At 43.5% G+C, this 23,400-nt stretch overlaps 1 protein-coding gene across 2 annotated transcripts in view; it reads left to right on the top strand.

Annotated features, from left to right (window-relative positions):
- Nucleotides 1-23,400, top strand: part of CLPB (ClpB family mitochondrial disaggregase) — a 138,198-nt gene that overhangs the window by 70,490 nt on the left and 44,308 nt on the right. For both annotated transcript variants that reach the window (XM_073333693.1, XM_073333684.1), the window contains exon 6: nt 9,416-9,513. In XM_073333693.1, the coding sequence (XP_073189794.1) occupies nt 9,416-9,513 (98 nt within the window). The remainder of the gene's footprint in view (nt 1-9,415; nt 9,514-23,400) is intronic.

Raw genomic sequence — 23,400 nt, 5'->3', positions numbered from 1 at the left:
TGGAACCCACAAGGGGAGAATCAGTTCTTGATTTAGTCCTAAGTGGAGCACAGGATCTGGTCCAAGAGGTGAATATAGTAGAACCTCTCGGTAATAGTGACTATAATGTAATTCAGTTTAACATCCTTTGGGGAAAGGGGAGGGAATATCAAAGAAACCCACTACAGTAGTATTTCACTTCAAAAAGGGGAACTACACAAAAGTTAGGAAGCTAGTTAGATGGAAATTAAAAGGAACAATCACAAGAGTGAAATGCCTCCAAGCTGCGTGGAAACTTTTTAAAACAGCATAATAGAAGCTCAAACTATATGCATCCCCTAATAAAAATTTAAAAAAAACAGTAAGAGGACCAAAAAAACTCCACCATGGACAAACAGCATAAAAAAGGCAGTTAGAGACAAAAAGATATCCTTTAAAAATTGGAAGTCAAATCCTATTGAGAAAAGTAGAAAATAGTGTAAACTCTGGTAAGTCAAATGTAAAAGTATTATTAGGTAGGCCAAAAAAGAATTTGAAGAGCAACTAGCAGGAGTCTCAAAAACTAACAACAATTTTTTAAAGTACATCAGAAGCAAGAAGCCTGGCAAACAATCAGTGGGGCCACAGGACAATCAAGGTGCTAAAGGAGCACTCAAGGAAGACAAGGCTGTTGCACAGTAGCTAAATTAATTCTTTGCATTGGTCTTCATTGCAGAGGATTTGAGGGAGATTCCCAAACCTGAGCCATTCTTTTTAGGTGATAAATCTGAGGAACTGTCCCAGATTGAGGAGGTTGTTAGAGGAGGTTTTGGAACAAATTGATAAATTAAACAGTAATGAGTCACCAGGACCAGATGGTATTCACCCAAGAGTTCTGAAGGAACTCAAATATGAAACTGCATAACTACTAACTGTGGTATGTAAACTATTGCTTAATCAGCCTCTGTATCAGATGACTGGAGGATAGTACATGTGATGCTGGCTTTTAAAAAATGCTTTGGAGGTGATCCTGGCAATTGCAAGCTAGTAACCCTAACTTCAGTACCAGTCAGATTGGTTGAAACTGTAGTAAAGAACAGAATTATCAGATATGTAGATGAACATGATATGTTGGGGAAGAGTCAACATGGCTTTTGTAAAGGGAAATCATGCCTCACCACTCTATTAGAATTCTTTGAGGGGTTCAACAAACATGTGGACAAGGGTGATCCAGTGGATATAATGTACTTGAACTTTCAGAAAGCCTTTGATAAGGTTCCTCACCAAAGACTCTGAAGAAAAGTAAAAAATCATAGGATAAGAGGGAAGGTCCTCTCGTTGATCAGTAACCCATTAAAAGATAGGAAACAGAGGGTAGGAATAAATGGTCAGTTTTCACAAATGGAGAGAGGTAAATAGATCTGGGATCTGTTCTGGGACCAGTGCTGTTCAACATATTCATAAATGATCTGGAAAAGGGGGGTAAACAGTAAGGTATTAAAATTTGCAGACAATGCAAAATGACTCAAGATAGTTAAGTCCAAAGCTGACTGCAAAGAGTTACAAAGGGATCTCACAAAACTGGGTGACCGTGTAACAAAATGGCAGATAAAATTCAATGTTGATAAATGCAAAGAAGTGCACATGGACAAACATAATCCCATCTATACATACAAACTGAGGGGGTTGAAAATAGCTGTTGCCACTCAAGAAAGAGGTCTTGGAGCCATCATGGATCGTTCTTAGAAAACATCTGCTGAACGTGCGGCGGCAGCCAAAAAAGCGAACGGTTAGGAGCCATTAGGAAAGGGATAGACAATAAGACAGAAAATACCATAATGCTGCTATATACACCCATCGTACGCCCACATCTTGAACACTGCGTGCAGTTCTGGTGGCCCCATCTCAAAACAAGTGTATTAGAACTGGAAAAGGTGCAGGGAACTGCAACAAAAATGCTCAAGGGTATGGAACAGCTTCCGCGTGAGGAGATATTAAAAAGACTGGGACTGTTCAGCTTGGAGAAGAGACGACTGAGGGGGGATATAATCGAGGTCTGTAAAATCGTGACTGGTGTGGAGACAGTGAAGAAGGGAGGGTTATTTACCCCTTCACGTGACACAAGAATCAGGGGTTACCCAGTGAAATGAATAGGCAACAGATTTAAAACAAACATAAGGAAGTACTTCTTCACACAGTGCACAGTTAACCCGTGGAACTCATTGCCAGGGGATGTTGTGAAGGCCAAAAGTATAACAGGGTTCAGAAAAGAACTAGGTACATTCATGGAGGATAGGTCCTTCAGTGGCTATTAGATAAGATGGTCAGGGATACAACCCCATGCTCTGTGGTATCCCAAAGCTTCTGAGTGCTAGAAGCTGGGAATGGACAATGGGATGGATCACTTGATGTATGGCCCTATTTTGTTAACTCTCTCTGAAGCATCTGGCACTGGCCCTGTCAGAAGACAGGATACTGGGCTAGATGGACCATTGGTTTGATTCAGCATGGCCATTCTTATGTTCTTGTGTTAACCTGCCTATAGTTATCCTGGTCATCCGACTTGCCATTTTTAAACATTGGCACAACATTAGCACTCTTTCAGTCTTCTGGAATTTCCCTGATATTCTACAGTTTATTAAAAGTTAACATCAGTAGATCAGAGATCTCCTCAACCAGCTCTTTTAGGACTCCTGGGTGCAAGTTATCTGAGCCTGGTGATTTTAAAATGTCTATCCCTAGTAGATGTTGTTTAACATCTTCCTCAGTTACTCATGGACTGGAAGGTACTTCATTATCTTTTTGTCATACAAGTACATCATCCCGCTTCTTTCCAAATATAGAGGGAAAGTATTTATTGAACATTTCTGCCTTTTCTGCATCATTATTAACAGTTTTGCCTTATCTATCTAGTGATTATCCGATATCATTGCTTGGATTTCAGCTGTTCCTAATATACTTAAAGAAAACTCCTTTCTTTTATCCTTAGCCCTGCCAGCCATGGATTTTTCCCTGATGGCTTGAGCTTCCTTTATCAGTTTTCTCCTCTTCTTAACTTCTAATTTATATCACTTGCTATCGATTTCCCCCGCTTTCCATTTGTTATATGTTGCTTTTGTGTTTCTAATTGCTGTTTTTTCTTCACCACTGAACCAGGATGGGCTTTTAGACAAAGTTGTCTTCTTTCTTGATTGTGTAATCTTGGCTTTTTGGTCAGTTAATATCTCTTCTTAAAGAACTCCCAAATTTCATTTAAAAATTTTCTGTCTAATTTTTTCCTCCCAATCAATTTTGCTCACGAATTTCGTCAGCTTTTTTAATTGCAGGAAATTAGCCCTTTTGAAACACAAAGCATGCATGTATTGCTGGTTGGGCCTGTCCTCTGTTAGCCCAGTGTGGAATGTAATCACATCATGATCACTGGTCCCTAAGCAACCACCAACTTCCAGTCCAATGATTAATTCATCTTTATCCATCATAATAAGGTCTAAAACAGAGTTATTTTGTGTTTGGTGCAATACCTTTTTGCATTAGAAGGTTATCTATAATTCCTAGAAGCTCTAATGATGTGTTACTTGTGGCTGCCTGAGACCTCCAGCATGTGTCTCCCAAATTAAAGTCCCTCATAACTACACATGTTGATTTTCCACACAAAACAAACAAGTATAGAAGGAGTAACTCATCCTGGTTTGATTCAGTACTTCTGAAACAGACCCCCAGCGGTACTCCCTCCCTTCTTAGCTCATTGATCCATATGTATTCAGCACACTGCACTTCTGAGTTATCAATAACTCCAAAACAGGTATTAATGTCTTTAATGTTGAGTGCCACTATTCCCCTTTTACCCACTCTGTCCTCCCTGAACAGATTATAACCAATGATTATAACATTTGAATCATGCAGATTGTCCCACCAGATTTTACAATGGCCAATTATATCAAATTTCTTCCCATCAATGAGAATTTCTAATTCCTCTTGCTCATTACCCAGACTCCTGGCACTGGTATATAAATCATTGAAAAAATTCTTCTTTTCGCATTCTTTGTTGCATTGATTCAATTTGTTAATGACATGGCTGAGTTTGAGTTTGTACCACATTTGCCTTCTTAGCATCCTCCCCTTGCATTTCTAGATTGATGCCTTCCTGACTGCTCCAGCTAGTCTCCAGCTGAGAAATTGCGTCCTCTACCTGTGAGATTCAGGCCTTCCTGTTTATATACCACCCTCGCCAACTGAAATATGGCCTAATGCACCTCAAAACCAAAATATTCAGCTTTATGCTGGTCGTGCAGCCAGTGGTTCACCTCCAGTATTTCTGCCTTCTCTGATTCATGCGTCATTGGAAGGGTCTTTGGAAAGATGCTTTAAGAGAAATGTCAGGGTTTATCTCACACCCTGACATGAGGCCCTGTATAAATCCTGTCAGAGACTTGGGGCTTTCTCCTTCATCCCTTACCTGATGAGCTCCCACTGACTTCAATGGGAGATTTACCTTTGAGTAACAGCTGGGGGTTAAGCCCTTATTGTCAAATCAAAATGTGGGTTTGGAACTGGTTTATGAAGAAAAAAAACGAGGTGTAAGGGAGAGACGGCACTGGTCTTTGGGCCACATTCATGTTCGTGTCTAATCCCATGGAAGTTGGTGTTTTCCTGGGTGCAGCTGAGGGCAGAATTTGCCGTGATATGTAAATACACTGAGAGGGGTCAATCCTGTGAATCCTAACTGGGGAAAAATATCCATGGAAATTAACGGGAGTTTTGCCTAAGTGAAGGACAAGCAGGGTGGGTTCTAAAAGATCTAGGGTGTAATATTCAAGTGTTCCTACCGGTCCCAAATCACTCTTGAAAATTTTACCCCATGTCTTCCCTTGATGGGATTTGAACATCTCTGGGGGCAGGGGGGCGCCCAATGAAATCCAAGCTGCTGGGAAGCATCGTTTGAAAGAAGAAGGCCAGACTCTTAGCAGGAATAAGTAAATGGAGCTACAGCAATTTACTCCAGCTGAGGATCTGGCCATGCTGTGTTCTTTTTATCTTTCAAAAAAACCCAAAACACCCCAAATTTGATAGGATTACGGGTCTGCAGTGGCTACTTTAAGGCAGCAAAAGCTGTTTAATGTTAATACTGTACGTTAAAAGCTACCTGTGAAATATTTTTGCCTTATTGATTTAAAAACAGGTTTATTTTACTGGAAAAAGGGTGATCATGCTAATTCAATCACCGAGGACTCGGGAGGACAGAAGTCTTTGTATATTACTTTAACTAGCCATGTAGAGCAATAATAATGTCACTGCTTGTCAAAGCTGATGGCTGATGACATCGTGTAATCCCCAGCAAGTAATATGGGCTGCTGTCTCCTGGTGAATTCTTGGCTATTTTGGTGCTCGAAACAAGGCCTTGGAGAGAAGTAACTAGTGGCAAATGCTTTTAGCACACCTGAGTGTGTGGGCAGTGCATGTAATTAGTTTCAGTGTCTGTCAGGTCTGCTGTGGGTCCAGGAAGAGGTGTTGTCATTCAATGTGTCTTTCTTGGGCATCCCCAACAGCATATGTCCTTACAGGTTTAGGTTTCCCCCAGTTCTGGGTGACATTATCTTTTGTTTAAATAAGAGAACTGCGTTTGCCCTAGAGAAACCGTGGACCTGACCCTGCAAAACCTTGCTCTCTTAGGGCAGAATTGCCTGCAAGCCGTGCTGTGGGTTGGGTCCCTAGGAGGAATTCAGCTAGAAAGCCACCCGGCAGCACACACCAGACTGTGAGCTGCACCAGCCGCACAGAGAGGGGGCAGTGTGCTCCCTGCTGCGTGCCTAGCCGTTCACGGTGAAGCTACCTCTCCCTGCCTGATTTCGGACAGCTAGTGCTGTGGAGCAATCCTCAGGAGTAGGGACTTCTCTCCCCAAGGAGATTCTGGCCAATCCCAGAGCAGTGGCACGGGCAGGCAAGAGCTTCTTGTGCTTTCTCCTCACCTGCACTATAGCAGGAAGCCCTGATTGTGAAATGAGAGACTCTGCTTCTGTCCGGCTGGTTTATACCTTGGAGTTTACGTTATACAAGTGAAAATTAAAAGCCTTTGCCAGCTGGTGAAGATGATTGTTCTGTTTGTACCACAGAGGCTCTGCTGACAGATGTGTGGGTTACTGTAGTTATCATTATCCTCCTGTGGTGCCTTCAGTCGGTCCACGGACAAAGGAAAGGAGGGCTAGTGTCGGATGGTGGGTGTCTCATTTGGGTGACTCACCTGAATTTTAATTATTCTGCTCAGGCTTCTTTGCAAACAGCAGCTCTCACTGACAGCGCCAGGACAGGGATGGTCTTATGATGATTCCCAACAGATACTTTGTCCATGTCACGGACACCAAAGAAGGGTGATCTGCAAAAGAGAGGGTCAGGACTAGAACAGTGAGAGGAGGTCTGGACTAGGTACATTGGTAGAACTGCAGTCTGTGTGGTAGTTTGCAGAACATCCGATTATACTGTGTGCCAAGTTCCAACTAATGCAGTTTATTCTCCTCTGTCCACCTCTGGGAGAAAAGTAATTACCTACTGATGTACATATAGCCCCATCAGTGTTGTTTGACCCCTCATAATACCACTGTGAAGTGCTGAAGTATTATCCCCATTGTACAGAAGAAACTGAGGTATTGAGAGAGAAACAGAAATGACCTGCCCCAAGTCTGGCATCTGGCAGAGCTGGGAATGGACCCCAGGCATTGGTACCTATGCTCAGGCATGTTGCTGGGTCCCATCTCAGCAGCTTGTAACTTAGACAAGAAAGTCATGATAAAACCACCACTAAGGATCCTTATCTGCCCTGGCCCCTGCCCACCCCCATCTTCGCAGGAGGCTTGGGAAAGCTTCAGTCTCTCCTACATTCTGTGCCTAGGATTGTCCTTTTCATGTGGCGTTTTTCCCCCCACTAGGAATTATTCAAAACTTGCCACCAAATAAAACAGCATAATTCTGCGCGTTGCCAGTACCCACCCATCCTGAGCCCTATTGACAGTTATCTGGAATCTGAAGGAATTCAAGACAAATTGTTAAGCGGATGGAGTTAATAAAATTTGAAAAATTGAGACCTGTCACTCCACTAAACTTTTTTCAATACCACTGACAGAAACATATTTCCCCAATGAGTGACCTTATGCAGCTGCTCCAGTGCCTCATTGCTCCACTGACGCTAGAAGTGAACTAGCATGCTATTTATCAAATATTATAAGCTAGAGCCTACTAATATGAACGGGGGGGAAGAGGGAGGTGGGTGCCTTGAACAGCCTGGGGTGTTGCCCAGGTGTTGATCCCCAGCTAGAGACAGCTAGTGGGAGGTGACAAATTGCCTACTATTAAGGATCTAAAGGTTGGAGCCCTCTCAGTGTGCACACAATAGATTGCCAAGACTCCTCTGTCCAAAAGGCTCTGCTCTCTGGACCAGCTGCCTGGCGTGTGGGGAGGGAGGGGGGCAAAAGGGGGAAGGGGAGGGCGAAGGAAGGTCAGGCCAGGGCCCTTATGAACTAGTAGCCACTTTTGTGTTCTATTAGCAAACGGAGTGACACTGTTATTTATTAAAGTGTAATATTTTATTGAGGTGAAATCGACCAGTTGTATGAGTCAGGTTCTGTCAATTATTGCGGCAATTAGTCAAGTCGTCAAAGCCATTAACAGGGGGATTAGGCCAATATTGGATAGCCATTATTGATAGATCCAAGGCAAAAAGAAACCCTCAGCCCTCCTGAAATGAAAGCAGACCTGGCCTCCAGGATATCTTCATTTGGAGAGCCCATAAAACTTTTCCCCACTCCCTAGCCAAACTAGCACAAACTGAAGATGTTTTTAAAAATGTCAGGGCTGCAGGTGCATTTTGGGGCCACTGTCTCTTTAAAAGATATTGAGTGGCCAGCCCAGGCAGTATACAATCTCACCTGTCCCAGTCATAGTCTTTATTTGCGATGACAAGGCTTGCAATAGAAATTACTCTGTGTCGAATGTTTATGGAGCGCATTTTTCATTCTGTAAGCAAATATAGATCCCCGATGCCAGCGCTTAAAAATGGCTAATCTCTTCAGTTCGTGATAGCAAAGAGCCCTCTCAGCGACAGCTCTTCAGTTTAATAGGATTGCTTTGTGCGGCAGACTACATTGTAGAGGCAAAAATATAGCCTCATCAGTATATGTTAATTGAAGCAACCGAATGCTCGTTTCTGAGTTTGCTCTTCCAAATAACCCATGTAGACTAGCGGGAAGGAAAGAAGTGCAATGTTTATAAAAGCTTGGTCTAGTTGAGGGGGTGGCATAATACTGCTTTGGTGCTTTGCATTTTTTCTTAGCACTGTACAGTTATTTACTGTCTACCTCTTCCAGGTACCCCTGTAAATGTTATCCCCATTTTACAGATGGGCAAACAGAGAATGAGTCGTTGTCAGAGCTACTGAATAGAACCCTGGAATCCCTAGCTCCAAGCCCTCTGTGCCTTATCCACAGAACATCTCTGCTTCTCAGGCTTTCACAGACCACTCTCACTTCAGAAGATATTGACTGGCTAGTTCATTCAAGCTTGCTGGGTAGAGCCTCAGAGCTTTGAGTTACAGGCAGATTGGACATTTTTATAGCCCTCATTTTCTGGTTGGAGAAAGCAGGCTGCAATACATGTGGTATGTGGCATTGAGATATATCTCTGCCTTTGCAAGTATATCGTGAAACACCCTGTGTCTCATCCATTGAGGTCTCTGATACTTGTATCCTTGACTACTTCCTTAGACATCCTTATTACATCTACCAATCCTAATCTTGGACCATCATAGCTAGTGGACCATATTTTGCCCTACATGCCGCCAAGGCACCAGGGATCAGCTGATTTGACCTTTTTGCCGTCCCTAGTGCAGTGTGGTTTGGATGGTGATGGGGTGGTGGGAAGCTTTCTCAGTGTTAGGACATGGTGTGTAGAACTTCTCTCATGCGGGTGCCTATTAGAGTCTCTCTGGCTGTTTTTTAACTCCCAAAGAGATGAGTTGTCCAGATGAAGAAGAACCACTGCTGAAATGTAGCCAATTCTGTGGCAGAAGGCAGCAGCTGTTTAACAGGCCACAGCAATCCTAGACAACAGTTCAGACCAGGCAGTGAAGAAGAATACCATATCCAATTGAAACTGCAGTAGTTCCATGGAGCTGCCATAGGCCCAGTAGCTGGTGCTTTTATGAAGCTGTGTTTTGTTTCGGGCACTCCATGTGCTTTCATCATCACAACAGCCGTTCCCTGCCAAGCCGATTGTTAAGTGACTCTCTCCTTTTGTTGTTCCCCTGACAGCCTTACATGTGCTGGTTGTACATTGTCCCTCTCTGATCTGAATAGCCCTCAGAGCAAAGGTTAGAAGAGGACACTGGGGAGCGTAGGGGTCACAAGTCGTGCTTCATGTTTATTCTGCCCCATGTTTGAACTCTGATCCCTCCTTTTCCCCCTATGATCAGGTGCCAGCCCCCTGCAGAGGAATGAAATGGGGCACACACCACTAGATTACGCCCGTGACGGGGAGGTCATGAAACTTCTGAAAGCATCAGAAACAAAGGTGAGTCTGATTCAGGTGACTTACTGTTTCCTTTACAGGTTTCAGAGTAGCAGCCGTGTTAGTCTGTATCCGCAAAAAGAACAGGACTTGTGGCACCTTAGAGACTAATAAATTTGTTAGTCTCTAAGGTGCCACAAGTACTCCTGTTCTATTTCCTTTTCAGGTTTCAACCGAAGGGGCCTGTTTCAGCTCTTACACCTTCTGGAAGGATACCTTAGCATGGTTACATCTCTGATCCTTTCAATGTCTCTGGAACGACATGCAGAGTGTCTTCAGCAATGATTTAAAGTTATATGATGTATAACTTAAAAGTGTTAGAATTATCTTCAGATATATCTATGGCCACCTGATCTGCCTCTTGTATTGCTTTTTGTGGCTTATCATTGAGATGCATACCACAAATAAGATCACCTGTTGTCTGCTTATCCCAGTAGCCTCTAGGCAGAGTATGGTAAAATCAGATTGCTATCTCCATCTTCTCTTTTGAAACACCTGAGGTTTTTGAGTTCAAGACAGATCCTTGTGTGTGGTCTCACCTAGCGGTTGAGTCTCAGAACTGGGATCCGGGAACTCCTGAGCACCAATCCTAACTTCTGGACTGGCCTCGGACCATTCACCTAACCTCTCCCAGACTCATTGTCTCCCTCGATACAATGGAGTCATACGTACTGCACAAGGACGTGTTTGTCAAAGGGAGGGAAAAAACACAGTTGCAGTAATTGTCATCAGCAGTTGCAGTAAAGAGCCCAGGGAGTGAATAGGCCTGGAGTGGGGGAAACTTGCAGTGCCATTGTCTCCATTTCATATCTGGGGAACGGAGGCACAGAGAGGCTAAGTGATTTACCCAAGGTCACACAGATGAGTCTGGCAGAGCAGAGGATTAAACTTGGATCTCCCAAGTTAGCCTTAACTACTAGATCATCCTTCTTCTCTTCCTTGTAATGATAAAGCTCCTGGTCATTAGATAGGGAGAACTGACACCAGTTCTAAACAGCATTTAAAGTTATTAGGTACATTTATTAAAATAGTAATGACATCATTATGAAGTAGTAATAATGATTTGCCCTTCTGGAGTGCCGTTCTTCTAAGAATCTCAAGTCACGCAGTGCATTAAGCCTAACAAGCCCCCTTTGAAGTGGGTAAGGATCAGTGTCCCCATTTTACAGATGGGGAAGCTGAGGTCCATACAGATTAAGGCCCATGTTTTCAAAAGTGGCCTCTACTTTGGGGTGCCTCCATTTTTGGTTACCCAGCTTTAGACATTGAATTTGCCATCTTGAAAATGTGGGCCTAAAAACTTGTCCAGGCTGCGAAAATGAGAGGTGTGTTAAATTGTGTTAGCCAGCTTGCTAATTACATGGTTTTAAGCAAAGCCTAGCATCTAATGTAGACAAAGCAAAAACACATTTACTGTCCAAGGTCAAACCTAGAGCCAAGGTCACACAGGAAGTCTTTGGTGGAGCTAACAGTAGAAGCCAGGTCTCCTGGCTACTAGTCCCCTGCTCTAACTACTAGACTAATGCCGCATCCTCTTATACTATGCACTGCTGTTACAAGAAGGAAGATCTTGAATGTGGCATTTCTCCATTGAGCTGATGGTTCTCATATTAGCTGATGGTTCTCATATCTCATATTGGAGTGAGTTGTAACAGTCAGGGCGGCTCTTTAAAAGTTTTAAAACAGAAATGTTGAGCACAAAATTCTTAAATCAGTGAGAGGAGAAAAAAATCATCTCTTGGTTAAATGGCCTCTGGAGTCCAGTGTCAGGGAGTGAGTAGCTGGAGGAGGGAGAGGAGATAAATATATGTGCATGTTGCTGATGAAAATGATGCAGGGTATATATAAAACATAAGTCGGTGCAGCTGGTTTGTGATGAATATTCTGCTGAGGGGGATGTGGTGGTAGCAGGGTTGCATTCCCACTCCTGCACCTGCATTCCATTGAGAGTCTTTGAGAATGTATTTCTCATTTTAATCACAGCTGGAGAATGAATTGGCAGGACTATTCACCAGATAGACATATCACATATATTTTATTTACATATCCTGGTGACAGAGTAACAAGGAGTTTTCATATGTATTTTTAAATTTGTTTTTAAAAAGAATTCTGTGCATGCTTCTACTGTGTTATAAGAATCTTTTTGTGTGTATAGATAAGATGATTCACAATGCTAAATTAAACCTGAATGTGTTGCCAAACAGACAGAGCTAGGAGCAAAGGGATAGGCCAAAGTAGGTAAATAGGTGGTAAAGAGGCCAGGTTCTTGTCTTGTGTGACTTTTATTGCTGGTGAAAGGTGGCAGATTAACAGCCCTGAATACTGAAGTCCTTTTATTTGTCCCCAAAGTAGGGGAAATGAAGACATCTTCCCCAGCATTAGCTTGATGGTGTGCCTCATCTCTGAGTTAGTCTCTGGGCCAGTTCTGTTCTTGACCTTGCTGCAGAGACTGCCAGTAGGAAAGCCAGTACAGACCGATAGTTCTGGTGACTTCAGGCTTGCCTAAAGCTGTACATCCCTGTCACAGCCAGAACTAGAACGTAGATCTCCTGGATCTCAGACATCTTCTTAAACCACGAGGCCCCCGCATTCCTGCTGGCTTCTTTTTAGGCCATGCCCTTCCTGTTTTGGACATCCATACTATGCAGATCATCCATCCATGGAGTTGCACAGTCAAAGGTAGAGCAGGATCCCAATAACCTCATAAGAAGCAAAGATCTTGAGCCAAAGTAATCCTTACTGTAACAAATCGAGTTACTCCAGGGATAGATTTGGCCCTTGATGTGAATGAACTGCCACCCAAAATCTCTAAAGACTGGCATTACTTAAATAGCTTAGTTTGTATCCCTGACACGTTTTCCAGCTGAAAACAAATATATAATCCTAGTTTATTTAATCTTTTAAATTCCTTTTCCTGTAATGTAAAAGAGGTTGTGTCCTACACATGGCCAGGTTCTCTGCAGACATTCAGCCTCACTAGCAGCTGTGCTTTTGAACCTCTGTTCTTTGAATATTTTCCCGTAAATGAAATCATGGCTGGGAGGGGTGCCATACTGGATAAAGAATAATAAAAGCCAGTGATCACAATTACCAGGCTTGTATTAGCAACTGGGAGCCAGGGATTGCTATCTCAAGGTGAGGTCTGACAAAGCTAATACAGTGCATCTCTTATTAAAAAGATGGGTTCTCCTCCTTTACATTTGGCACTATGTCACAAGAACCTCTTAGCCCAGGTGAACCTAGGAGCTTTGTTACCTCCTGCCTAGCACAAGAAGAGCAGGGTATCAGTCCCTACCTCTCTTTCAGAACACGTAATACTGGTGTAATCCACTTATATGGCAATGATGTTCTATAAAAGTTTAATCAGAAGAACTAGAGATCAGTTATCGGAGGGGGAAAACAGTCCCCATTCATAGCACTTCACGCCATGTAATGGAGTGTCACTTTGACTGGTGGCTAAAGTCAAATGTAATCAAGGTCAGGCTCTCTTTGTGATTTCCTCTCCAGTAATGTCTTTGTAGCAGTAACACTATGCATGAGCCCTGGCTTTTACTGACTGCCCCAGTCACTGATCATGGGAGTTCACTGGTCTCTGGGTCACAGGAAGGAAGCAAGCAGTGCAGACTAAGGAACAATTGTGACTTGCTTTGTAGGGAGCCTTGCCCAGTCGTGCACAGGGAGAAAAATGGTTGGTGTCAAAAATCAGTGAAAGTTATGTCTTGCTACCAAACAGAGAGTGAGATCCTGACCCCCCACTCCAGCCCCTCTATGGATAAAAGGGCTGGAGCAGTGTAAAGTGGCTCTAAAAGCCCCAGTTCTGACTGGAGGAGGAGTCCCCTGGCACAGACCCCGATGAGACAGACATAAGGCTGCCTCCTGAGGACTCTCTCACTGGTGCTGGTGTAGGGAGTGTGCCAGGGATGGGGAGGTGTTGCGGGTCCGGTTGCAGCCCACAGCCCTGCAGACTTTCAGGGCTGTGCTGCAGCCATAGAGAAGTCCAGGGCTGAGTTACACCAGGGGCCTCTCCAGCCCGGGAACAGCCAAAAATTAGGAGAGCAGAAAGTTGGCTTAAAGCCCCTTGAACCCCACATCCTCCTGGGGGGCAAGGTCTTTGCAGTGCCTCTTAGAGTCACAGCACAGAGTCGCACCCAAAGAACTAACGAAGGCAGGTCCTAGCACTTCAGTCCTTCCTCCCAAACTTCGGCAGGTTGCCGTCATCAGCTGTGTCAATGTCTCCATGACCCTCTGCAGTCATTGCTCTGCCATCATCCTTGTGGCTAAGAGGGCAAGAGTCATTTTCGAAGGCAGAAGTGCTGCACTTCATCCAACTAGTCTGGGGTGCAGGAGACTGGCACGAGCCTAACCCTCTCTTGGGACATCAGCTCCACCACACTGCAGGCCTTTGGAGCAAGAGTTCTGCTTGTGCCCCCAAATCTGAGACTTCAGTGTGTTAAATTAAAAACAAAACAAACAGAAAAACCCCTACAATGAATAGATTCTAAGGCCAGAAGGTCATCATCTAGTCTGACCTCCTGAATGACACAGCCCAGAGAACTTCCCCACAATAATTCCTAGAGCAGACCTTTTAGAAAAACATCCAGTCTTGATTTAAAAATGGTCAGATATGGAGAATGCACAATGACTCTTGGTAAATTATTCCAATGGTTAACTATTCTCACTGTTAAAAATGTATGCCTTATTTCCAGTCTGAATTTGTGTAGCTTCACCTGTCAGCCACTGGATCGTGTTATACCTTTCTCTGCTAAGTTAAAGAGCCCATTATGAAATATTTGTTTCCCACATAGGTATTTATAGACCACGCAGTTCCCCTTAACCTTCTCTTTGTTAAGCTAAACAGACTGAGCTCCTTGAATCTATCACTATAAGGCATGTTTTCTAATCCTTTAATTATTCTTGTGGCTCTTCTCTGAACCCTCTCTAATTTATCAACATCTTTCATGAATTGTGGGCACCAGAACTGGACACAGTATTCCAACAGCGGTCACACCAGTCCCAAATACAGAGGTAAAATAACTTCTCTACTCCTTGAGATTCCCATTTATACATCCAAGGATCACAGTCGCTCTTTGGCCATAGCGTCACATTTGGGAGCTCATATTCAGCTGATTATCCACCACAACCCCCACATCTTTTTCAGAGTCATTACTTCCCAGGATAGAGTCTCCTATCTGGTAACTGTGGCTGACATTCTTTGTTCCCAGATAGATGCTTTTACATTTAGCCATATTAAAACGCATATTCTTTGCTTGCACCCAGTTCACCAAGCAATCTAAATCACTGTGAATCAGTGATGTGTCTGCTTCATTATTTACCACACCCCCAATTTTTGTGTCATCTGCAAACTTTATCAGTAATGTTTTTGTTTTCTTCCGGGTCCTTGATAAAGATGTGAAATAGCATAGGGCCAAGAACCAATCCCTGTGGGACCCTTTTGGGACCGCTTAGTGATGATTCCCCAATTACAGTTACATTATGAGACCTATCAGTTAGCCAGTTTTTAATCCATTTAATGTGTGCCATGTTAATTTGATGTCATTCTCGTTTTTTAATCAATTTGTTTTGCAGTACCAAATCAAATGCCTTACAGAAGTCTAAGTATGTTGCAAACGTAGTGAGCAGCGAAGAGAGGAGATGTAAACAGAGGGAATTTGTATGGGAGTTTGCCTGGGGAAGAGCCCACAGAGTTTCTGCTTTTCAGGCTTGTACGAGCAGTAAATACATTGTCCGAGGAGGCTCTTAGAATAGAATATCAGGGTTGGAAGGGACCTTGGGAGGTCATCTAGTCCAACCTCCTGCTCAAAGGTAGAAAAAATGGATAGTGAGGGGTCAGCTGTTATGACCTGCACAGGATGCACTGTGTTTGTCTTTCTCCTAGAGGAGAGAAGTGACTTGATCTGTGCGAAGTGCAAGCTGGTCTCCATACTAGAAGAAAAAGTCAAAGGACTGGAGGCCCAAGTATCGACCCTGCATTGCGTCAGAGAAAATGAAGACTTCCTGGATAGAAGTCAGGATTTGGTACTGCGGGCACAGCATGCCAAAGAATCAGAGAGGGCAGTGGAGGGGGGACTGAAGAACAATGAAGAAAGTTGGAAAGGAGTCAACGGGGCAGTTCCTAAAAGATGTAATACTGGAGGCTCAAGATCAAGTGATTTCGCTGCAGAGGAAGGAAAAGAAGAGCCAGAGGAGGCCAGTGTGGCTGCACAAGGAGCTTTTGAGCTATTTAAAAACCAAAAGGAATACATACAGGAAATGAAAAGAGGGGCATGTCACCGAGAAAGTATACATGGCAATAGCATGAGTGTCTAGGGACAGAATCAGGAAAGCCAGGGCAAAGAATGCGTTCCAGCTGGCAAGGAATGTAAGAGACAACCAGAAGGAGTTCTTCAAATATGTCAGACAAAAAAGAAAGATCAAGGATGGTGTGGGTCTGCTGCCCAGTGTTGAAGGTGAGCTGGCACGGAAGATGATAGGAAAGCAGGGTTGCTCAGTGCCTACTTAGCTTCAGTCTTCTCACAAAAAATAACATGTGACTGTATGACTAGTTGAAGTTACCAGAGAAAATAAAGGAGAAGGGATGCAAATCGGGATAAAAAACACGTCAGAGATCGTCTGACCAATTTGAATGAATTCAGATCAGCGGAGCCAGATGCTGTTCACCCAAGAGTACTGAAGGAATTAGCTGAAGAAATCTAGGAGCCACTGGCAATAATATGTACAAACTCATTGATGATAGGAGAGGTCCCAGAAGACTAGAGAAGGGCTAACGTAGTGCCCATCTTTAAAAAGGAGGAGCCGGGGAACTACAGACCAGTCAGCCTGACCTCGATATCTGGGAAGCTACTGGAGTAATGTATAAAACATTCAATTTGCAAATACCTGGAAGATGAAGAGGTAATTACAAGCAGCCAGCATAGATTTACTAAGAACAAATCATGCCAAACCAGGTTGATTTCCTTCTTCGACAGGGTAACTGGTTTGCTGGATAGGGGAATGCAGTGGACATAATATACCTGGACTTTAGCAAGGCTTTTGACACAGTCCCACATAACATTCTGAAAAGAAAGCTGGAGAAATGTGGGCTTGGTGGAACTACCATTAAGTGGATACATAATTGATTAAACAACCACAAACAAAGAGTAACTATTAATGGAGTGATGTCAGGTTGGAGGGATGTCTCAAGTGGGGTTCCACAGGGATCTGTTTGGGGTCCGGTCTTGTTTAACATTTTTATTAATGACCTGGGTGTAGGAATAGAGAGCATACTGATTGAATTTGCAGATGACGCAAAGCTGAGGGAGTTGCCAACACTTTGAAGGATAGAACTAAAATCCAGAAGGCTCTTGATAAATTGGAGAACTGGACTAGGGACAAAAAAATGAAATTCAACAAAAACAAAGGTGCTACACGTAGGGAAGAAAAACCAAATTCACAAATACAGAATGAGGGATAACTGTCTTGGCAGCAGCACTGCTGAGAAGGATCTGGGAGTTGTGGTGGATCACAACCTCAACATGAGTCAGCAGTTCAATGCTGTTGCAAAAAAAGCAAATGCAATTTTAGGTTGCATTAACAGAGTCATGGCATGCAAGTCATGGGAGGTGATAGTACCACTCTACTTGGCTCCAATTAGGCCTCAGCTGAAGTACAGTGTCCAGTAGTGGTCACCAATGTATAGGGAGGATGTAGAGAAACTGGAAAAGGATCCAGAGGTGAGCAGCAAAGATGATCAAAGGGATGGAATGCAAGCCATATGACCAAAGGCTGGAGGAACCGGGTATATTTAGTTTGGAAAAGAGGAGATTAAGTGGGGACAGTCTTCAAGTACTTAATAGCAGTCTTCAAACACATGAAAAGCTGCCAAAAAAAGATGGAGAAAAGTGTTTCTCTCTTACCACGGAAGGCAGCAAAGAGGCAATGGGTTCAAACTACAGCATAGCAGATCTCAGGAAAAACTGAAAGAACAGTAGGACAATGGAACAGATTGCCTAGGGAGGTTGTGGAAGCTCCTTCACTGGAAGTTTTTGAAAGGAGGCTGGCTAGCCATCCTGTCTTGGATCATTTAGACACAATAAATCCTTCATCTTGGCAAGGGGTTAGACTAGATGACCCTTGTGGTCCCTTCTAGCCCTATGATTCTATATTATGTCAACACTGTTACCTTTATCAGCCAAACTTGTAATCTCATCAAATAAAGATATTAAGTTATTTTGACAGGATCTATTTTCCATAACCCATGTTGATTTACATTAATTACATTACAGTTCTCTTGTTCTTTATTAATCGAGTCCCATGTCAGCTGCTCCATTATCTTGCCTGGGATTGATGACTGACAGGCCAAAAATTACCTGGGTCATCCCATTTACCCTGTTTAAATATTGGCATAACATTAGCTTTCTTTCAGTCCTCTGGAACTTCCCCAGTATTCCAAGACTTATTGAAAATCAGCATTAACAGTCCAGTGAGCTTCTCAGCCAGCTCTTTTAAAGGTCTTGGATGCAAGTTATCTGGACCTGCTGATTTAAAATATCTGACTTTAGGAGCTGCTGTTTAAGATATCCTCCCAAGATACTGCTGGAATGGAAAGTGTTTTATCATCATTGTATAATATGACTAGATTCATAGTTAGGAAGGTTTCAGAGTAGCAGCTGTGTTAGTCTGTATTCACAAAAAGAAAAGGAGTACTTGTGGCACCTTAAAGACTAATAAGTTTATTTGAGCATAAGCTTTCGTGAGCTACAGCTCACTTCATCGGATGCATTCAGTGGAAAATACAGTGGGGAGATTTATATACATAGAGAACATGAAACAATGGGTGTTACCATACACACTGTAACCAGAGTGATCACTTAAGGTGAGCTATTACCAGCAGGACAGCGGTGGGGGGGGCGAGGGGGGGACTTTTGTAGTGATAATCAAGGTGGGCCATTTCCAGCAGTTGACAAGAACGTCCGAGGAACTGGGGCGGGGGTGGGGGGGGAATAAACATGGGGAAATAGTTTTACTTTGTGTAATGACCCATCCACTCCTAGTCTCTATTCAAGCCTAAGTTAATTGTATCCAGTTTGCAAATTAATTCCAATTCAGCAGTCTCTCGTTGGAGTCTGTTTTTTAAGTTTTTTTGTTGAAGAATTGCTACTTTTAGATCTGTAATCAAGTGACCAGAGAGATTGAAGTGTTCTCCAACTGGTTTTTGAATGTTATAATTCTTGACGTCTGATTTGTGTCCATTTATTCTTTTACGTAGCGACTGGCCAGTTTCACCAATGTACATGGGAGAGGGGCATTGCTGGCACATGGTGGCATATATCACATTGGTAGATGTGCAGGTGAACGAGCCTCTGATAGTGTGGCTGATATGATTAGGAAGCTTTTCCTGAGATTAAATCTGCCACAGACTACATCATCTGTTTCCCCTGAAATACAGAACAGAAATATTTATTGAACACTTCTGCCTTTTCTGCATTATCACTGATAATTCTACCATTTCCATCTAGTAATGGACCAGTATAACTGTTAGCATTCCTTTTGTTCCTAATATAGTTAAAGAACTCCTTATTTCCTTAACTACTGGCCATAGCTTTCTCCTTTTGTCCCTTGGCTTCCTTTACCAATTTTCTGCAATTCCTAACTTCTTATTTATATTCATTACTATCAACTTCACCTTTATTCCATTCGTTAAATAATTTTTTTTTTAATTTTTATTTTTTTACAGCTGTCTTCACCTTCCCTCTCAACCAGATTGATTTTGTAACCAGTGCAGCCTTTTTCCTCAATTGTGGGATTGTGGTTTTCGGTGCATCTAGTAAGGTGTTCTTAAATGATTCCCAATGATCATTCACAGTTTCCTGATTAAATTCTTTCTCCCAGCTTTTTTGGCTCATAATTATTTTCAGCTTTATGAAATTTGCCCTATTAAAGCACCAAGTATATATATTACTACTCTGGACTTTATTCTGCTTACACCTTATAAATGTGATCAAGTCATGATCATTTGTACATAAGCTACCATTAACTTTTAGTTCTGTGGTCAGTTCCTCTTCGTCTGTTAGGGCAAGGTCTAATATAGAATTCCCTTGTGTTGGCTCAACACTTTTTGAATTAGGAAATTGTCATCTGTAATGTTTAGAAATTCCAAGTAGCATGAGACCTCCAGCATGTGCCATTCAAATTGAAATTTCCGATGATCACACAGGTTTTTTCCCCCTTACACATTATAGATAGGTGCATAAGGAGCCAGTCATCCTGTTCCCTTGTATGATTTGGTGTATGTAGCAGACACCAACTAATACCCCATCTTGTGCTTGATCTGTTAGGGTATGATCCATAAGCATTCAAGACCGTTTTCTTCTGAGTTATCAGTGACTCAGAAACAGGTAATGCCAATTTTGAGGTAGAGTGCCCCTCCCCATCCCATTTTGGATACTCGATCCTTCCTAAATAGGTTAGAAACATTGATTTTAACATTCCTGTTGTGCGACTCATCCCACCAGGTTTCAGTAACACCAACTAGATTGAATTTATGCTCATAAATGAGCAATTCGAATTCCTCTTGTTTGTTACCCAGGATCCTAACATTAAGGTAGAGGCAATTTATTTTTTTTTTCTTTTCATGTCGTTTGGTTTCTTGATTAAGTTTATTCACAGCATCTTGAATTTTGTGCTGAGTATCCATATCTTCCCACTTTTTACCTCCCCTTTTGCTATTAGTTTAACCCCCCTCCTGACTATTCTAGCCAACCTGTCCCTGGGGAGATTGGTCCTCTTTCTACTGAGGTGGAGGCCATGCAAACTATACAGCCCCCTCTCCCCGTAGAAGGTGGACCAATGTTCCACAAAACCAAAGCTGTCTACCCTACATCACTTACCTAGCCAGTGATTCACTTTCAGCATCTTCTGCCGTCTGTTTTTCTGTGCTCGTGGGACAGGAAGGATCTCAGAGAAGATTGCTTGGACATTCTTCTTCAGCATGCTTCCAAGTCCCTTGACGTCATCTACTATCTGCAAGATATCCCGCGACGCAGTGTCATTAGTGCCACTATGAACCATTACCAATGGTTCCTTGCCCATAGACTTCAGAAGCCTATCCAGGCTTAGAGCAGCATCTCATGTCTTGGCTCCAGGCAGGCAGTACGCCATCCTGTTGTCCATCTGTTCCTTGCAGAATGTTCTTTCAATTCTTCTGAGTATTGAATCTCCAGCAAGGATTGTCTGTCTTCCTTGCACAGCTGGAGAAATCTGTGTGGGTAAGCTTGATTTTCTTATAGGTTGTATCCATCCATACCTGTCCCATACAGCTACCCATTCTCTTGAACCAGCTGGATCTAAAGTGGTATCATTCGTAATTTCTACTTTGAGGACCCAATACTGATATGAAACTTCTAGCAGTGTGGAATTTCTCCTGCTTCTCTTCTCTCTGATGGTCACGGGCCATCTGTCTGCAACCATGCACAATGCTTCCTTGACCTATTGTGGTTATGAACTTCCAGGCCTCCTCTATGACTCCCCCTCTCACTGATTCCTTTGTGAACAGCTCTGTTCTTCTGCCTGGAACCTGGGTATTGGTATTTCCTGAATCTGGTTGTCTAGGAACTCCTCGGCTTCTCTGATTCTTAGTAGCGTCTCAACTTGCCCCCCACCCCCCAGTTCAAGAATCTTTTCCTCCCAGTAGCGCCACCAAATTCCACTTCATGCCCAGGAAATCCCTTATGTTATCAGGCAGGAAAGAGAACATAACACATCCATTGCCGGTCACTGCCACCGTTTCATCACTGGCCATCTTGATATCACACACAGTGCTGACGCTGGAAGGAAAAACTCTCACAGTCCCTTTCCACACTCCCCTGCTAGCGGCCTCTGTTCACAGCTCTCGAGTTCGCCTAGCAAGTGACCACGTCTTCCCTGCTTAGCTCAGCTGAGCTCCAGAGGGAGTGAATTATCTCGCAGAGACTTCAAACAGCTGGACTGTTCAAAGGTCCAAGGACTTACTCCAAGGCCCACAGCCCAGCTATGCAGCCTGAACGCAGAGAGCGAACAAACAACAGTCAAACAATCCACAAAGGGACCAAACACACCATTCACTAAGTCCTGTTACCTCCAAGTACAGAAGTCTGTAGCTGAGCCTGGCGCTACTCCCTCCGAAACTCCCCTGTTAAATGCCTCTGTTCGAACAAACTTCTTCCAGGTAGGGTTAGGAAGAAAGCTCCTGTTTGTCAAAAACTTGAAGGGTCTCTAGATATTACAGTGATGAATGCAGTATAAAACCAAGATAGATGGGCAAGGATAATGGCCTGACCTCAAATTCTGTTTATAAAATGGTGGATTTTCCTCTTCTATTTTTTTCTTTGCTGTCTTCATTTTGTGAAAAGTGCCAAGGTTTTGAAATTTGTTGTCTTTCTGACGCAGAATGAAAACGGGACCTTGGGAAAAAACTAGAGAGAGACCCACCCCAGAATCCCAGGCCTGATAGTTCGGTCACTCACCTGGGAGGTGGGAGACCCAGGGTCAAGTTGCTGCTCCAAATCAGGCAGAGTGGGGGCTTGAGCCAAAGGACTTTCTTGTCTTACTGGACAGTTGGCAACTCCAGAGGTGTCTCCTTCTGTCTCTCAGAAATTCCATCCTGGACCTGAGAAATCTTCCCAACAAAACCTTTGTGAAACATGAAATAGAAAAACAAAGTCCCAGGAAGATGATGGTGCAGGCTTTGCCCTCACATAGGCCTTGTCTACACACATAAGCTGTACCATTTTTAACTACACCAGTATAGTTAAAGCAGTACAACCCACCCCCAGTGTGAATGCAGTTATACTGGTATAAATGAGTTTATATTGGGTATTGGTTGTTCCCCAGCGGGGAATTATGCCTTCTTTTACTGCATAGGCACGGTAATAATAATCGGTATGTGTCTAATAGATCATATCTGGGACCCTACCAAATTGACGGTCCATTTTGGTAAATTACACAGTCATGGCATTTTAAAAATCTTGAATTTCATGATTTCAAATATTTAAATCTTAAATTTCACAGTGTTGTAACTGAGGGGGCCCCAGCTGAAAAGAGGGTCACGGGGTGCTGGGGCGGGGGGGCACACAGCTATTGGGGGGGGGGCATTGTATTGCCACCCTTACTTCTGCACTGTCTTCAGAGCTGGGTGGACGGAGAGCGGCGGCTGGTGGGCAGGAACCCAGCTCTGACTCCAGCAGCAGCAGCAAAGTAAGGGTGGCAATACCACACCATGCCACTCTTACTTTTGCCCTGCTGGTGGTGGTGGTGCTGTCTTTAAAGCTGGGCATCCAGAGACCTGCGCCGGGCGCCCAGCTCTGAAGGCAGCACCGCCAGCTACAACAGCCAGATTTCACAGGGGAGATCAGATTTCACGGTGCATGACATGTTTTTCATGGCCCTGAATTTGGTAGACCCTTTTCATATCCATTTCCCAATGGGCTCATCAGCGCTGCCTTAAGTATTGTAGCTGTGGGGAGCCTGAGTGACCTGTTTATCCAATCTCAGTGTAACTTAAGCGTTTTCCTGTTTCAAACCCAGCTGCAGTCATAGGACGAGGGAGTGGAACACAATAATGCAAGACAGAATTCCGTTCAGAAGAGAGAAGCAGACATGCTCTCACTCAACACTCTGGTGCCTCTTTTGAGTGGCCTGCCCCGAAGAGATGCTCAGGCAGAGGCAATGGGAGGGATTCTGCAAAGCACTAGCTTGCCTTTGCTCATGGTGACGTTAAAGTGCAGACTCTCTTCGTGAGCTGAATAGTCTCGTTTCCTTCCCCGAATCTCTTGTGTCCTCCTGTTTTAAATTCCAGCACCATGTGTCACAGGTGCTTTGGGCTTGCTCTTCCCGGGGGAGATGATTTCCAAAGAG

Source organism: Lepidochelys kempii, chromosome 1 (genome assembly GCF_965140285.1).
Source record: "Lepidochelys kempii isolate rLepKem1 chromosome 1, rLepKem1.hap1, whole genome shotgun sequence".
Lineage (NCBI taxonomy): Eukaryota > Metazoa > Chordata > Testudines > Cheloniidae > Lepidochelys > Lepidochelys kempii.
This window is presented reverse-complemented; position numbering and strand designations above follow the sequence as displayed.